Consider the following 19,253-nt stretch of genomic DNA (forward strand, 5'->3'; position numbering starts at 1 on the left):
GCCTACCTTTTTTTTTTTTTAAATTCGGTGTCTTTTCATTATTGATTTGTGGGAGGTCTTTCTTTTATATATGAGCTCTCTGTCAGTTATATGTATTGCATTGTTGTCTCCAATTATCCAGAGCTGTTTCATCACATTCTTAAAACTCTCTTAATGAGGTCTTCTGTTGAAATTTAATCTAGTTCAGTTTTCTATCTCTTCTTTTGTGGTTATTTGCTTTTTTGACCTGTTTAAGAAATTGTTCCATTACCTCAGATCATGAAAATATTTTCTTACATAATATTCTAGAAGCTTATTATTTTACCTTTTACATTAAGATCTAATATCTACTTGGAATTGATGTTCAAGGTATGAACCTACATTTTATATGACATCTAATTGATTTGGTTTCATTTATTGAGAGAACCACCCCTTTGTTATTACTTTACAATCCTATCTTAGTTGTAAATCAAATGTTCATATGTGCAGACATTTGTTTCTGGACTTACTCAATCTTTTGGTTCGTTTGTCTATCCAGTGTCCATTTTGCATTGTCTTGATTACTGTTGTTTTATGATAAGTTGTGATATGGTATAGTAAGTCCTTCCATGTTGTTCTTCAGGTTTATCCTGTGTATTCTTTCTCTGAATTTCTGTATACATTTTAGAATTAGCATGTGAAATCATTAAAAACCTAGGATCTTGATTAGATTACATTGTATCTATAGGTCAACGTGGAGGGAATTGACATTTTTATAATGTTGAGTTTTCCAATTTATGAACAGAGCAAATTCTTTCATTAATATTGTATAGTTTTTTTTTTAATCTGGAGATCTTATGTGTTATATGTTAATTTTAACATTTATTTTTTTGACTTTGATATTTTTATGCCATTTTAGAGAGTATCACTTAACATTAAAAAATTAATAATCTTTGTCTCTTTTTAATTTTTAAATTTTTGGTCGGGGGGAGAGGGGCAGAGGGTGAGAGGGAAAGAGAATCTTAAGGATCCTGATCTCATGACCCTGAGATCATGATCTGAGCCAAAATCAAGAGTTGGATGCTTAACTGACTGAGCCATCCAGGTGCCTCATCTTCAGCTTTCTTCATTTCTTTCTGTGTCTCATTCCTTTTTGCATTCTGAGATTCCTCATCTGCTTAAAAACATACTTTGAAATTTTCTTCAGAGTGTATCTCCATATGCCTGAGTGAATTCCATTTACAATTTCATTTGGAGTGGGTTCTTTTGTGACAGATCCTCTTTGTATTTGTCTGAAAATATCTTTATTTCCTTTTTTTGTTAGAAAAGATTTTCACTGGTTATAAAGTTCTAAATAATCCCTTTTTCCTCCCAGTCTGTATTTCGAAGATATTTCATCATTTTCTTAGTTCCATTGTTTCTGTTGAGAAGTCAGCTGTTATTCTTGTTGGTGCTTTTTGTATGATAATATATATTTTTCTCTAATTTGCTTTTGAGTTTTTCTTCTTACTCTTTAGTTTTCTGCAGTTTTACTATGAGGAGCTTAGTTGTATTCCTTTGATTTGTGCCTATTCCCTTTGTGTCTTATGTTCATAAATATATTGTTTTTTCATTACTTACTTTGAATATTTTCTTTGGACTTTTTATTTACTTGTTCTTTCTTCAGCTGAATCAACTCTTGTTAACCACCCACTGATTTTGTATTCTCATTTACCACATATTTCACTTCTAGAATTTTGATTTTATTGTTTTTAACTTTGTAGTTCTTTGGCAAAATCCTCAATCTGTGTATCTCTGTGTCATAACTTCATTGTCAAGATCTTCTAAAGCTCTGTTTCTTTTTGTTATCTCTTGTTTTTCTTGGATTTTGATCACATTGCTTTTGCCTACTGTTTATTTTTGATTATCTTGTTACTTTTGACAGAAAATGTATTTCATTCTTATTTAATAAGGATAATTAATTTGATAATTATTATGTATGAGAATATGTATTTATTTTTTGCTATAGAATAAGGGCCATAGCAGTCATGGATTACCTTATTTTTTTGTGCTATTTCAATGTTAAAACTTCAATGATGAGTTTCAACTATTTCTAGTTCACCTTATTCCTGGTGGATGACCATTCAGGAATCTAGCCCAAAGTCTGGGGGTGGGGTTGGGGAAGTTTAACGAGGCACCCCCCTCCTTGGAAAATCTCTCACCTCCAGTTTTTCCTCTGTAGCCCCACACATCTGTTAAAAACTCTGTTTAGATTCTCAGTATTACAACTGCTTTTTCTGAAGTGGGTTGATATTTCAGGGAGAAAAGATGGACTAACCTCTGAGGTTTATTTTTCCTTCTCATTCATTTTGGTCTCATATATCTTTCCAGTGCCTTAAAACTGTTTTTTTGTTTAAATTTTCTAGTTTTTTGAATTATTTTTAGTGGAAGGTTTGGTCTGAATTATCTAGGCTGTCATTTTTGGAAATGAAACTCTATGAATATCTTGCATATATATGGTTCTTTTACTATATTTGGTATTTCTAATGCTGTTTCTATCAGGATTTTGCTGTTTTGCAGCCATTTTATGAGGCTCCTTTAACTTGGTACATAGGTATACAACTTGTGAGTATGCTTATAACACAGACTTTGTTCCAAACTCAAATATCCTTAATGTTCTGCTGAGATTTTTGTATTTTGAGCAAGGTATGGACAGTTTTACTGTCATGCTGCTTTTTGATGTTGTTAGTCAGGATAGTTTGAGTTTGGAATTTGAAAATACTAAGTCGCATGGTGCACATTACATTTGTTAATGTTTTACCTTTCACTGCTTACAAAGAACCCATAATGAAGAGTTACTTCATTTTTATTTCTTTTATATAGCAAATAAAACTAGTAACTACTATCTGCAGTCAAGAGTGTTGATGGGGGTCTGAAATGTAATTACTGAGCTAAAAGTTAACAGCTGAATTCACAGAATGTTCACTTCTTTTATCGTTATTACCATGTATTAAGAATTACTGTATTTTAGAGCTATGATTGAACAACTGGATGTCACACCTCACTAGTGCTCAGCTCATTGGTGTAATTGGTGTATACAGTTCCCCAGTTTACCTAACTGCGCAGTGTGCCTAGCTCATCAGGATGTATTCTTTTATAGTGTCTAAACCTGGAAAATTATACACACTTAATTATGAAGTTGAATTGTTCAACTGCTAGTTCCTCCCATCAAGTTGTATTGCTATAGCTTGTTTTGAGTTTTCTGTAATTTGCTTTCAAAGTAGGGGTATCTCCTAATTGAGGGCATCTCATACCTCATATGGGTGTATGTAGTCCTGATTGAGAAAAATTGTCTAATGCCAAACTTAAAAATAATATTCTTGAATTTTGGAAGATCTTCTGAAGGCCACATGATGTTTGTTTCCAATTTATACAAGGCTTAATATAGATTTTCTAATTCACTTATTCCAATTGAAGTCAACGTTTACATTTTATAACTTTGACATATTGTGTTGTATTTGTGAATTCATGATAGCATGCTGTCAGAGAACATTTAGTTTTGTAAATAACAAAATGTTAAACTTCTCAGAGGCTGCAGCTGTTTCCCCTCTCCAGATTTAAGTTTGAATTAAAATTACCAAAGTGATGCACATTCACTGTGGAAAACTTTAAAATGTTGTGCAAATACATAAAGAAAAATGAACGACTGCCACTATCTCTCACCAATTTCAGTTTCTTTGGTACATACTGTTATTCACTTTTATTGTGCATTACTCTGAGGCTATAGCTGTTTATCATGCATTTTCTCAATAACTAAAATATATCTTGAAAGTTTATAGGACACAGTTTTCTCAGAGAGGCAAAAGTGTTGGTTCCTATCAGACATGCCAAGATTTGATTTGTTAATCCTTTATGATTCATAGACTTTTGTTTGTTTAGTTTCTTTTATACTTCCCATTAGAAGGGCGTAGTTATTATTTATAACATATTATGGAAAATAGTTTCCATTAAGATTTAATTTTGGTAACAATCAATATTGCATGGGCCTCATACCACAGGGGAAATTTCAGTTCATTAGTTGTCTAGATTCTACCCATTTGAGTGTGATATGAATACTTATTAAGTTTGATTATTCATGGAAGAAAAGTCAATTTTATTTTAGTTTCCTATAGGAGGGCCACTATTTAAATTAAAAATCTAAACATGGATCTAGCTGTTTCTGGAAGAGTTGGTCATTAATTGAACTCAGAATTCTGTCAACACTGCATTTAGGATAACATGGTTATTGCATAGATTACAACAACAGAATAGATAACAAATATTTATTGAAGTGGATTTTAAACCCGATACCTACCTACCACAACAACTGGAACAAATGAGTGTCAATGCATGTTTATTGAATGAATGCATGAAAATGGACCTGGGACTTATAAGATGCTGCTGGAAAGGGAGACCTGCATTAGGCTTATTTTTCTCACTGATCAGTTGTGTCACCTCTGGTTAATAACTTCATCTCCTGAGTCTTCTTTTTAGAGTAAAGGATTTGGATAAAAATCCAAAATATCTCCCAAGTTTTTATCTTATTTTGTGTTTTTTTTTCTAATAAGTGATTCATTCCTTTTGATTCAACAGTGCCATTTAAAGATTGTTTCTTGAATTTATAAAAATTATCCTATATTGGAGTATTTGCCGTAGCATCTATTAGTAAAAATAAATGTTATCCCATTATCAGTAGGATACTGATAGTAGGAATTATTTTAATCAATTAGGGCAAACTATGCGTTTGTTAAGAAAAAGGATGTGATTTGTTGTCATGGAAAGTTACCCATGATATGTCAACTGCCAAAAACATATAAAATATTATGTATAACACCTCATTTTTAAAGAAGTGAACTGGATACGTGTTTGGCTAGTCATGCACATATGCAGAGAAAAATTTCTGAGAGTATACAACCATACACTATCAGTGTTTTTCTCTTCATGGGTGGTATTAGCAGATTGTATTTATTTCTTTTTATCATTCTTTATTATTTATTTTTAACTGTGGCAAAATTTACCATCATATCACTTTTAAAAGATTTTATTGACTTATTTGAGAGAGAGAAAGAGATGGAGTGGGGAGGCACAGAGGGAGAAGGAGAAGCAGACTCACCACTGAGCAGGGAGCCAGACCCCAGGGCTTGATCGCAGGACTCTGGGATCCTGACCTGGACCGAAGGCAGATGCCTAACTGACTAAGTCACCCAAGTACTCCTCACTTTTTTTTTTTTTTTAAAGATTTATTTTATTTTTAAGCTTTAGTTTAAGTTGAGAGTGAGGGAGAGAGAGCGCACCTGAGTTGTGGGGTATGAGAGAGGAGAGTGAGTCTTAAGCAGATTCCTCGCTGAGCGCAAGGCCCTATGTTGGGCTTGATCTCACAACCCATGATATCCTGACATGAGCAAAGACTAAGAGTCTGATGCTGAAACAACTGGGGCACTGGCCAGGCAACCCTATCACTGTATCACTTTTAAATGTTAAGTAGTGTTATGCACATTCACTGTTTTAGAATTCTTTTTACCTTGCAAAACTGAAACTACACCCATTAAGCAACAACTTTCCATGATACCCTTTTTCCAGTCCCTGGACATCACCTTTCAACTTTCTGTCTCCATAACTTTGACTACTCCAGGTATCTCATTTAAGAGGAATGATACAGTATATTTGTCCATTTGTGATTGGCTTATTTCACTTAGCATAGTGTCTCCAAAGTTTATCCATTTTGTAGCATGGATAAAAAGTTTGTTCCTTTTTAAGACTGGATAATACGCCATTGTATGTGTGACCACATTTGGTTGATCCATTTATCTGTCAGCGGACACTTGGGTTGCTTCCATCTTTTGGCTATTGTGAATAATGCTGCTATAAACATGCATCTACAAATATCTCTTCAAGACCCTCTTTCAATTCTTTTGGGTATATGCCTAGAAATGGAATTGCTGGTAACTCTATTTTCAGTCTTTTTAAAAGAATCAACATATTGTTTTCCATATGATCTGTACAATTTTATATTCCTACTAAACAGTGTATCAGGGTTCCACTTTCTCTCCAACACTTGTTATTTCCTGTTTTTTTGATTTTGTTTGTTTTTGATAGCAGCCACCCTAATGAGTTTGAGATGATCCTGTATTTTTTTTCTGATAAGTTTTGCTATTAATTACTTTTTAAAATTAATTATTTTTATTAACATATGAAGTGTTACTTGCCCCCGGGGTACAGGTCTGTGTATCGTCAGCTTACACACATCACAGCACTCACCATATCACATACCCTCCCCAATGTTTATAACCCAACCACCCTCTCCATTCGCTATTAATTAATTTTTATATTCAGAGTGAACTATAAAGGTATTTCCATTTTGTAAAAATTGCATAAATCAACAAGCTTTTATTTTTTAGTATTTCTCCAATATTATTTACTTTTACAGTAGGTACTACATTTATTTCAGATGCAGTAGTAAATTATTTATTGGGGTATTAAAGTTGATTACTATGATAAATCAGAAGCTTGATGCTGAATGGTATTTTGAGTTTTTAGTAAAACACTCTCAGAGTAAATATCTTAATTGTTTTTAAGCAAAAAAAGGTAGAAAACCAAGAATTTTCATTCTTAGTAAATATTAGCTGCTAATTTTTTTGATAGAATATTTTTGCTCAGGTTTTATTAACTAAACTTATGTTTACCAGTGTCATTTAAAAAAATTGATTTGATGTATAATTTATCATAAAGTTAACCTGCTTTATGTGCACAATTCAGTGCTTTTTAGCAAATGTACTGAGTTGTGTAATCATCACCGTGGTCCAGTTTAGAACATTTCTGTTGCCCCAGTAAGACTCCTTGTGACCAGGACCCTTCTGGCTGTATAGAATTGTTAGCAAAAGATTTCTAATTACAGGGCTATGTTTATTGCTTCTCTTAAATGAACCCAAATGTCTTTTATCCTCCGATAGCTTCCTGCATGAAATATGCACATCATCAAATAGGTAAATTTTATTTAGGGGACTGTATGATGATATGCATGAAATGTATTTGAATTTGTACAACTTTTAGCAAGGAAAATCTTGCATCAGAGAAAACATTCTTTTATGTTTATTTTAGAGAGTCCCAATTAAACATTTTTCTGTTTGACTTTAGTTTTTGATCTTTTACAGCTGGTTTATTTTCTGTAGATCACAGTAGAAAAGATTGACAAGCTAATGAAAAACACATTTAATTATTTGCTGTTCATAGACATCAAAACTTTTCTAGGCAGGTCATGTTTATAGAAAATTAAAATGAAAAAGAACTAAATAGAACAGTTTATCATTAATAGAATAAAAAATGCTGTTGTTGGCAAACTTGGTATTTCCCTTCTACTTCACCAGAGGGCACTCTTTTCTAGTATATTTTAATTCTGTTCTATTGAATTATTATACTTTGAAAGATTTAAGTCCTTTATTGGGATCCAGGTTTGGATTATTTAGAGGCTAATGATTGTTTTCTTTTGTAACTTTCAGTCCATTTTTGTTTTTTGGTGATCTGTGTTATAATAGCATTAAAAAGGACGCTATAAACAAGCCATTTTTAAATGCTTAGGTGGTAGTGTATCTGGCATAAAATATCTCTTCAGTATATTCTTTTTTTGCCTAACAGCTCTGTAATGTCACTGTTTCTGTCTCTTCACGTTAAGGTTTCAGATCGGGTGGAACGACGGCTTCAGGAAATAGAAAGAGAGATGCGCACAGAAAGAGAGCTGGTGGAAAAACGTCAGGATCAGCTGGGAGTTATTTCTTTGCAGCTACAAGAGGTTTGTGAAAAATACTTTCTCAGAATGTAAATCTTGAGTTCGGATAGTTTGGACACTTATTTAGCCATTGTTAAAATTGTTAGAGTTCCTTGGTCATTGCATGTATATTTCAGTGCATCTGAGAAGTATAGCATGTATGTTATCTAGTTCAGTGTGTGAAGATAGCTGTATCTGGTTCAAACCCAAAGTCTACTGCTTGCTGGCTGTGGTGACCTTGGGCAAATTCCTTCGCTTTTCTAGGCCATTTCCTCTGTGGAAAATGGAAATAGTAATAGTATTTACCTAATCATGTTGGTGTGAGGATAAATGAGTTAATGCTTGTAGAGCACTTAGTATAGTATAATAAAGCACTTAATATCTGGCATGTGCTCAAAAATGTTAACTGAAAGTATGATTATTCTGATCAATTTTCCTTGGCGTGAACTAGACCCCAGGGGTCAGCAAACTATGGCCACTGGGCCAAATGTGGCCCATTGCCTAGTTTTTGTAAATAAAGTTTTATTGGAACATAGCCATTTGTTCATTTACTGTTTGTGGGTGGTCTTTTGACACTGTGGCAGCACTGAGGAGTTGTTAAAAGAGACCATCTAACCCACAAAGCCCAAAGTATTGACTTTCTGGCCCTTTTATAGAAAGTTTGCCAACCCCTGGACTAGACTATGGTCATACCATTCCAAAACTGAGATTGCTTACCTTTTAGGTATCTTTTTTATTTTGAAATTTCAGACTTAGGAGGAAGTCGAAAAACTAGAACAAAGGATTTCTGTATACCCTTTACCTAGATCGCTCCAATATTCACATTTTATATGTATGTTATAATAATAATAATAATAATAATGTATAAGTTATATATTACATATACATAATTTTTTGAGCTAGTTGCAGACGTGATGTAAATACTTCTACACCTAAATAATATTGTGTGCACATTTTCTTCCATAATCATAGGAATTTAATACTGGATTAATACTATGATATAATCTATAGTTTTTATTCACTTTTAACCACTAACATCCTTTTCTGGTCCAGGCTATAATACAGGGTCACATACTGCGTTTGACCATGTGTCTCTTTAGTCTCCTTTGATCTGGAACAGTTTTTTTCACTTTTTCTTTGTCATTTATGACCTTGACAACTTTGCAGAGTACTGGCCAGTCCCTTTGTAGAAGTCTTGCATTTTGGTTTGTTGATGCTGTCTCATGACTAAAATCAGATTCACGTGATGGACTTTTGGCAGGAAACAGAGAGAATTGGTGTTGCATTCTTCCCAGGATATCTTATTAGAAGGCATATAAATGTCCCATTACTGGTGAAAACTGAACACTTGGTTAAAGTGTTGTCTGCCAAATTTCTCCACTGTAAATCTTAATAATATGCCTTTTTAAGTATTTATTTTATGTGGAGATTCTTTGAAACTTGAAAATAGCTTATTATCATATTTTCACCCATATATTTTAACATTTATTAATATTCTTTCATGAAACAGTTATTACTATAAGTGATGCTAAATCGTATTTCTTTTTTTTAACACATTCTATCACTTTTTCTGCATTTATTAATTGGATTTATACTGTGAGGAAAGGCTTTGCTTTTTCCTTTAATTAATTAATGGTGTAGATTTGTAAATTTCATTGTATTATGTTGGTTATGTTTTATTACTATCATTATAGAAAATTGATTTGTTGAATTTCCTTTAAATGTGTCTTAGATCTATACATAAACTATAAAAAATCGAGACAAAATAAAAGATTATAAAAAGGATTTCTTTTTCTTTTACAAAATGATTTTCTCTAAAAGTGTTCTATAAATGCACGTATATGTGCTTGAAGATCATTGACCCTTATATATTGGAGGATTAAAAAAAATTTTAATTATTAGGAGATACTACCAATTGAAAACTAGGTGCAAAAATGGCAACCCTGAAATTATAATGTAAGCAATAGAAAATCTACTTTTGTTTTCTAAAATTCCTTTTTCCTCTATTTCACAAAAGGAGGCATACCCTTGTTAGTAGGTAATTACTTTGAAGAGGATACTTTGTTGAATAATTAGATACAGCATGTGGGTAGCCTTCTTTTTTAAACCTTGATTTTTATACATTTGTTCTCAAAGTAAATTGCATCTGGTGAGCATAAGAATAGACAATTGTTCTTTTTTGCAAGAGAAAATTAGAGAAATTTTCCATACTTATTTTCTTCTTTCTTTGCAGAATGCATAAAATTACAAAGAGGGAGAGGAAGATTGCTTCCCATCCCTGTTCTTGAGAAACCAGAGCCTGAATATTTGCATTGTAATTGTCAGTTTGACTAAAAGCTTGAGCTGTGATTTAGAATTCCATCTCTGACAATACAGTAGAGGATCACTATTGATAAGAAATGTTTAATTTCATATTTTGTCACTTTAATATAAGTGGTGACCCATATGCTTTTAAAAGGTGGTTTTTGGATTAAACAGTGCAGTGGAAGCTGGAAAGGATTAATATAGGCTGATATGTTTTCCTTCTCCCAAGTTAACTGGCTTAGGCTGATCTGGAAAGGTCATGTTTAAGGAGAGGAGACACTTTACTTTCTTTTCAATATTAAAAAATACTTTTCCAAATACTTATACTGTATGATGATAGTAATTGATATATTTTGTTTCTGGCTATGGTGAGAAAATGAATTTATAGATGAGTAAGGAGATCTGGACTTTCAGCCACTGTGCTCTTCTGCCTTCCTTAAAGATATGTATAATTCAATGTTAGTGAAAATTAGGACATTTAAAAATTATTAAGTGATTAGAAGTATTCATTAAAAATTCCAGGATATCAGCGATTTCTAGGTATAATGTCGTATTATGGGGAGGCTGTGTGTACTTTTGGCTAAAAGTTGCTTCCTTTTAGTGATCTAATGAGGTCCTTAGGTCCTTGGAGCTTTATCTGTTCCCATTTAATGAAAAATACAGTATTAATCATTGGAAATTGGTTGAGGAACGGCCACTCTCCTCTTCCTATTTAGTGGTCTTAAGGAATTGTTCACTCTTTAATGAGTTGATGTGTGTTTTTTCCTCTCTTGGTCTAAGTAGGAAGGCTGTGGACACTCTGTAATCTGCTTCCTTGAGTCTCCACTAACTAGTCATGTGCTACTGATGTCACATGAATGTCAGATTTTCTTAGCTTGGTAAGGATCTTCAACTGGCCTTCAGACTAAATTGAATATTTTATCTTTGTCTTCATTTGAATGACTTAAAATGAAGTACACGAGATAAATGCTGGGTGCATATTTGTATATGCCTTTCAGAACATTTCATAGAATATTAAAGTGCTAGTTCTCCCACTTACTCCCACCAGTGATATGCCATGCTTTCCAGTGATTTAGGGTGAATCAGGTGCCTCAAGGTTGTAGGTACTTCATGGAGAAGTCTATGGGGAAGTTGAAGAATGGAATCTTAATTGAAGATGGTGAAGATTAGTAGGGGATTGGTAGGTGTAAGATGGGCGCTCAGCTCAGTGGTTTTCAGTCTGTACATCTATGAGAAACCAGATTATGTGAGCCTCATCGATAATGTTAAAGCCTTGTACAGAAAAGTTAAAACGATAGATTTTTTTTTCCCAATATTTTTCTTCATCTTTTGGCATCTGTACCAATTGTGAAAGCCTAAGGAAGAAATGCTATTTGTTCCTTCCCAGAAATGTCATTGTGGCTCCAGAGATGCTGAGTAATATGGATACTTCACCTAAGAAAAACCTTGGGTACAGTTTATAAATGTATTTAGTTTGAACTCATTAAGGGAGAAGCTTCTAAGGAAGCCAAGAATGTATTCCTAATGTCCTCTTAATAGCTTTAGCATTTCCCTTGAGACCTCTGTGTCAATTCAGAGGAGAATCTAGTCAGGCGTATGTTCTAAGGTGTCCTCATTAACCCCTTCCTTTAGAGACTCGCCTGCTTGGCTTGGATTGACGAGGAGACCTTTCTGAGGCTGGTAGATTTTGGACTTCACTTCTCTTCCCAAGGCTGAATTGTATAACTTTTGCTTGGCACTTTACCCTTCTGTTTCCATAGTCAATGCCCTGATATTTTCACAGACAAGTATCCCCTTCCCCACTGATGTTACTCAATGCCTTTTAAATAAATGCCCCTTAAATCACACTGACATTGACCAGCCCAATAGTCCCCCTGGGCCTTGAGAAAGACCATTAGACTATACAATTCAATGGGAGTTTAAAGTACAAGCTCCATGGAAAGCATGAGGGAGGCCCAGAAAATGCACATTATTTTCCTAGTCCGTTGGGACATGAGCTCTAGAATGTGGTCCTTTTGAGGCTTGGGTGACCAGGTGGGATGTAGTAAGCACTGAGTAACACAGTTGGGGGGACATGCAAGGACACTCAAACTACCAATGGCATGAAAGTAGAGTATCACAATAGGACAATTACACATGTGCTATTCTGTAGGAAACTGTGTGTAGCTAGGGAAAATTCTAGAACTCTTCCTCTATTGTTTATTCTTTATGGGGTGGAGCTCTATGTGTAGGTTAAGTCTGAGCCTTAATTTAAGTCCTGGTTTTTATTCTTTTTTTTTTTTTTTAATTTTTTTTTTTTTGAGATTTTTATTTATTTGACAGAGAGAGAGATCACAAGTAGGTGGAGAGGCAGGCAGAGAGAGAGAGAGAGAGGAGGAAGCAGGCTCCCCACTGAGCAGAGAGCCCGATACGGGGCTCGATCCCAGGACCCTGGGATCACGACCTGAGCTGAAGGCAGAGGCTTTAACCCACTGAGCCACCCAGGTGCCCCGGTTTTTATTCTTTTAATAAACTCTAATCCCATTGACTAGTTTCCTCCTTTTGCAATGATGGCTTTTTTTCTCCTCACTGTTCTGTTTCTAGTGATCTATTTTTTTTTTTAAAGATTTTATTTATTTATTTGACAGAGAGAGATCACAAGTAGGCAGAGAGGCAGGCAGAGAGAGAGGGGGAAGCAGGTTCCCCGCTGAGCAGAGAGCCTGATGTGATCCTCGATCCCAGGACCCTGAGACCATGAACTGAGCTGAAGGCAGAGGCTTTAACCCACCGAGCCACCCAGGCGCCCCTCTAGTGATCTATTTTTTTTTTTTTAAAGATTTTATTTATTTATTTGACAGGCAGAGATCACAAGTAGGCAGAGAGGCAGGCAGAGAAAGAGAGAGAGAGGTGGAAGCAGACTCCCCGCTGAGCAGAGAGCCCGATGCGGGGCTCGATCCCAGGACCCTGGGACCACGACCCGAGCCGAAGGCAGAGGCTTTAACCCACTGAACCACCCAGATGCCCCTCTAGTGATCTATTTAACATGAGTTTTTTTTTTTTCCCAGATTATTACGAATTAATTTCTTGATATTTAATTGTATTCTTTTTTAACATTTTGCATTTTTAACATTTCACATAGTATGTACTTAATAAATATTTGTCAAATGCATTAAGTAGTGACCATATTCATACACTGTTTTGATCCACTGTTTTAGTTTTATTTCTTACATAATTCTTTGAACATTTTTATTAGGTAATTTAATATGAAAGTATTTATTCATACATAATTTAAATGTATAATTAAATGTGATCATATTATAAATGCTCATACATTCTCTTTTTAATGCAGCTTTTGTTTTATTTGTTTGGCTTATTCCCCCCACCTCCTCCCGCACCCCCCCCATCTCTTATGTATTCTCTGATCATCAACCATTAACCCCATTCCCTAAGAAAAAGGAACCAGTCTGAACAGCCTGGTAGATTGATCCCTTTATATTTTCCTTAATCGTTACTCTTAATTATCCTAGACAGATGTATATGGACCATATTTGCCTTTGCATATATAGAACTTTTTTGGTATGTTTCATTTTAATAAAATGAGATCACATTTTACACACACACACACACACACACACACACACACACACACACAATTCTGCTTTTTGCTTTTTCCTCTCACCAGTACTTTCTGGAAATTCCTTGAACTAGCTGATGTGGTTCTAACTTAATCTTTCATTACCAGAGATGAATTTTTGTTATAATAGAGGCTACCAGATTATTTTTTCCAAAAGGTTCTAACCTTTTACATTTCTGTTAGTAAAATGGTTGAAAATGGCACTTTTCCCTACATTCTCTTTAATTTTTGCCAGGCTCATGGGTATCAAGTGTTAACTCATTTTTATGTTTATTTGCATTTCTCTATTAGTAAATTTGAATATCTTTTCACATATTTTTTTTGGCAGTTTGCATTTGTGCCTGTGCAGATAGCTTGTTTATCATTTGCTCATTTGAAAATATTAGATTACTGTGCTTTCCCTCAGGAATTTTACTTTTTTAGTGGCACGAGGAAGGAATCTTTTATTTTTTATGTGACTAATGAGTTGCCTCAGCATCATTTTTGAATAATTTGTCTTTCTCCTCTGATTTAAATGCCACTTCTGTTATATATCTAGTTTCCCATGGTATCTCTCTGGCTCTATATGCTTTTCTATTGATCTGTTTGTCTACCCCTGAATTGATATCATTTTATCTCCATTATTATAGCTTTCATTATACTTTGGTAAATGATAATGAAAATCTCTTGTCATGTTCCTTGAAAAATCCTGCTGGCATTTTGATTGTAATTATACTGACTACATGGATTAATTTGAAGAGAGGTGTTTTCTAGTGTTCTTCAATAATGTTTTATAATTATATATAAAGGTCTTATTCATCTTTTGTTGGACTTATTCCTAAGTATCTTTCTATTGTGAATGGAATATTTTCTTTTATTACATCTCTGATTGGTTAGTTATAGTATATAGGAGAGTAATTCGTTTTATGCATGGCTCTTGTATGCAACAATTTTGCTTAGTGATCTTATTTTATAATTTGTTAGCAGCTTTCATGTATTACTATCATGTACTATATACTGTGTAGATAATCATATATGAAATGAAAGGCAATTTAGTCTCTAACTTTGTAATTCTTTGTCGTTGCTTTATTGCATTGGCTAGAAACTTAAGTGCAATGTCGACTAGAAATAAAGAGCAAGAATTCTTGCTTTATTCCTGTTTTTATAGGGATGCTTCTAAAGTGTTAATCTTGTTGCATGTGTTTGCTTCTGGTTTTTTCAATGCTGTTCTCTACCAGATTAAGAACATTGCCTTCTATTCCTAGATTTTGAAGAGTTGTGTTTGTTTCTTTTAAAAAAATCATAATGTGTTGTAGAATTTATCAAATACTCTTGGTGCTTGCTATATTTCTTTTTTGATATTGAAATATGGTTGACTTTATTAATCGATATTGACCCCTCCCAGCATTTATTTTTTATACATTGCTGAGTTAATTTGCTAGTGTTTTCTTAGGACTTTTATATTTCTATTAATGATTGAGGGCTTATAATTTTCTTTCTACTGCTCTTTTTGGTTTTGGAAGCAAGGTTACATTAACCCCATAAAATGAGTTAGGTAGATTCTTTTTCTCTTTTCTAGCTCTGTTTAAGAGAGGTGCTGTCTGTTTCTTGATTGTTTATTAAAACTCACCTATAAAACCATTTGTACCTGTTATCCTTTTAGTGGCTGAGGTTTTCAGTTTTTCTTCTTTTTTGTTTGTTTGTTTTGGTTTGTATAGCTTTTTATTTTTTAAGTCAGTTTGGTAATTGGTGATTTTTTGTTATCCATTTTGCCTGTATTTTGAAGTTAATTTTAAAAGCAATCATAGCCCTGATTTATTATTTTTAAATTTTGCTTTGAAGCTATATACTTTCTTGCTTAAATATTAGCTATTCCTTTTTCTTTATTAGTTTTGCTAGACATGTGATTATTCGTTTTTATTTTGACTAGCTTTATTAGTCCATCAACTTCTGTTTTTAACTCTATTTTTTCTTCCTTTTTTGTTTTTAGGATTACTCTGTTTCAGTTTTTAGATTTACAAGTTGAAACATTAGCTGATTTTTCTGCTTATAAAAATTACTGTGAATTTATCACTAAATTACCATATATTTTGATATGCTATTCTTTTATGGTGGTTTATTTCTAAATCTTTTATAGTTTCTTTTATGACTTTCTCTGTAACTTAAGACTTACTTAGGAATGCCTTTTGAAAAATCCAAATGTGTGTATTCTTACTTAACTCTTTTTATTATTAATTTTTAATTCCTTTGAAATTTGTTGAAACTTCCATTTTGACACCTGGTACCATGATCAGTTTTTTTGGGTAGATTTTATGAGTACAAAAATTTAACACATTTTCAGTTTAGCATATGACACACATACATGCACACTCCTATAATTTAGTACGTCAAGTTAGTAAATTTTGTTGTTCTGTTCTTTTGTGTTCTATTAAATATGTCCGTCTAGAGCCTGTCAGTATAAGGATTGTTAATTTATCTCTGTGATTTTTTTTTTACTAGTTTTTTTTATTTTTAGTCTTGTTCTGTTTTGTGGCTCTTTCATGGATATGAATTAATTACTTCTTGGACAATTATTTTTTAATCTGTAGTGTTCCTCTTGGTATTAGCATTCTTTTGAGTTACTGTCTTGGCATATGATTTTTCTGCTATATTTTAATCTTTACTTTGTAACTTATTTTTTTATGTTTCTTTTTCTTATAAACACTTTACAGCTGGACTTTAAAAATATCATTTGATAAATTATGACTTTTTTAATGGCTGGGTTAGTCACTTTTTCTTAAAATTATTGATGCATTTGGAAATGTTTTTATCCTTTTATTTGTTTTTTTAACATCTTTTCATTTTTGTTGTTTTTTCCCCTTCCCCCCCTTTTTTGGTTTTCTACTGGATTGAAATGTGTTATATATTCATTTTTATACTTATGGCTTTGATTATATTTCCATTTTTTAAATGGTTATTCTCAAATTTAAAAATTGCATCTATAACTACAAATTGTTCTAAAAATCTGTGCTCTAAGCACAGTGATTTCCTCTCATGTCTCACATGAACACTTTTCTTCAGACCCTCATTAAACTTACATCTTTCTCATCCTTTGGGTTTAATTGTTGCCACCTCTTCAGAGAGAACTGCCCTGCCCCTCCCTTTTCTAAAATAGCTCTTTTCTGGAATGCCTGGGTGGCTCATTTGGTTGAGCCAAACTAAAAAAAAACTAGACTCTTGATTTTGGCCCAGGTCATGATCTCAAAGTCCTGAGATCAAGCCCTGAGAGGAGTTCTGTGCTCAGTAGGGAGTCTGTTTGAAATTTTCTCCCTCTGCCCCTCCCCACCAAAATAAATAAAAACAACTAAAAAAAAATAAATAAATAGCTCTTTTCTGTCCCATTGTTTTCTATCATATCATATTACTTTATCTTTTCATAGCACTTAACACCACCTATAACTGTATATTCGTTTATGTTATTGTATGTCTTTCCCACCAAAATGGGAATGCTGTTGGCAGGAACTTTGTCCATCTCACCTGTTTTCTGGGGCATGTAATTCAGTGTTTATCCCACTGCAGACAGTCTGTTAATAGCTGTTGAAGAAATTCCCATTGTTTTCACATGTAAGTGACCATTTGGTTGAGTGTTGTTACACTCTTGGTTAAAAAAACAAACTTTTTTTCTCTTTCAAAGATTTGCCTGTGTTGTATTATCCTATTCCTGCAAAGAAAGTGAATGTTAACAATTATTAACCTCTTTGAAGTTGAATAATTTAACTGAACTCCTACAAGCAGTCTTTAAGAATTAAGGCAACCAAAATTAAATTTTAACTTTTTAGAAAGAGTATTTTTATATGGTACTATACTGTTTTTCACATTATTTTGGGAATTTAGGACAGCTAAATTTCTGATTTCTTAGTGCCTAACAGACAAAGTTAGAAAAAAAATTAGACTAGGACTGCTCAGGTACATGAATTCTGAAAGTAATATCTCTTTAAAATATTAATTATGGATTTCTGAAAGTGTTAATTCAACTGTGAGGATGTGAATGAACTAACACCTTATGGTGTTGTTCCCATTATGGGTCAATATCAAAGGCTGATTGAGTTTGATTTGGAGACAGAAAAGACGTAAGAGATACAGGTTTTTCCTTTGTAATTTTTGGAATGTTTGAAAATTCTTTTAATATGTTTCATAATTTATACTACATGTTTCAAATTTAGATAAAATTCTTAGGAGAGTACTTAGAAATAGGGAATTACTACATATTTTTGGCCACTAGTCGTCAGTGTTGAACCATCAATTGTGACCCAGCAGGCTCCTGCATTAAAGTCGGTAAACTATCTTAGAAAATGATGATAACATATATATATCTCAACTGTTAGGGCTCCCTGAATGTGTACCTGGCACAAGCATTGCAACTGAAAAAGAATATAATTATCTAACTATTTCTATTTGGAAATTTAAATTTGAAACAGTGTTGCTTTCTACAGTTGAAAAATAAAATATGACACACTGAGTACTATGTAATAAGACATCTGTTATATTTAACACTAATGCTGTCATTTTTATGCCTTTTTGTTGGAGTTTCTTTCATTCTTCGTATTTAGGGTTACAATTCTTCCTCTTTCCCTCTCTCCTCCCTCTGTGGAAAAGATCTTTTTACATATAGTAAAACAGTTAGAGACTATAATTTGATATGAGAGTTTCTGTCACTGGAATCATGTATTCCCATGCCCTTGTCCGTGGTTCATGTATCTAATCTATGCAGGAATGTCCCAAAGATACTTTCTCTACATTTTTATTTTATATAGATGCAAACCTTTTCCAGTTATCATTTTCTTTTCCTTAATCATCACTGCCTTTGTACCTTGTTGTCCACCTAACCCAGGAACAGTCATTTTCCACTGGCATTCTATGTTGATTTCCCTTTGTGTGGTCTTGTTTGTGTCTCTTTCACCTGATACAAAGTGTTTTTTGTAGCTGTATGATTCCTTTCATTTCTGGTTGATTTACATTTGTATTTAGTATCCTAGATCTCTCTCTCTCTCTCTCTCTCTTTTTTTTTTTTTTAAATACTGAAGCTGTGGTATTACTTATTACTCAAGAAATGAGAAGTTGCTTAGGTTTTTCTAACATCACTTACAGTCAAGTTAGAACACTATTTACACGTGTAACCTTATGTCCTCATTCCATGGGCTTATTTGGCAAGGAGAAAAAGTTGTTCAGTTTCCTATTTTTCATCTGGGATTGAGATCCTGAAGCACTGTTAGCCAATATCAGACGTGGATGGGAATCAAGTTAGAGTGGTACTGTGATTTAAAGCTGCAAAGCCTGGGCAGACTTGGGTTGCTGAAGCTCCATTTCCTGTTCTTTCCCCTCCTGACCTGGGAACTTGTATAGAAGGTGCTAAATTATGTCTTTTTGTGTGGTTCAGCCTAGTAAGTAGCTCCTATGATTTATTTCTTCTAAAAGGATGGATGCTTATCTTGATGACAAAAGCAATGTTAACTTTATACTTAAAAAATTTTATGTGGTTCCTTTATGTTCTCCCCTTTACCATTTCTCTCATCCTTCACATCCTATCCATCATTAAATTCTGTCAGTTCTATTTATTTATTTTTAAAGGTTTTATTTATT

General features: G+C 33.4%; 1 protein-coding gene across 3 annotated transcripts in view; it reads left to right on the forward strand.

The window, feature by feature from the left end:
- LOC111148569 (centrosomal protein 128) overlaps positions 1-19,253 on the forward strand; it is a 395,466-nt gene that overhangs the window by 43,920 nt on the left and 332,293 nt on the right. For all 3 annotated transcript variants that reach the window (XM_022505239.1, XM_022505241.1, XM_022505240.1), the window contains exon 8: positions 7,646-7,762. In XM_022505239.1, coding sequence (XP_022360947.1) covers positions 7,646-7,762 — 117 coding nt within the window. The remainder of the gene's footprint in view (positions 1-7,645; positions 7,763-19,253) is intronic.

Source organism: Enhydra lutris, unplaced genomic scaffold (genome assembly GCF_002288905.1).
Source record: "Enhydra lutris kenyoni isolate GAN:26980312 unplaced genomic scaffold, ASM228890v2 scaffoldscaffold20, whole genome shotgun sequence".
In the NCBI taxonomy this organism is placed as follows: domain Eukaryota; kingdom Metazoa; phylum Chordata; class Mammalia; order Carnivora; family Mustelidae; genus Enhydra; species Enhydra lutris.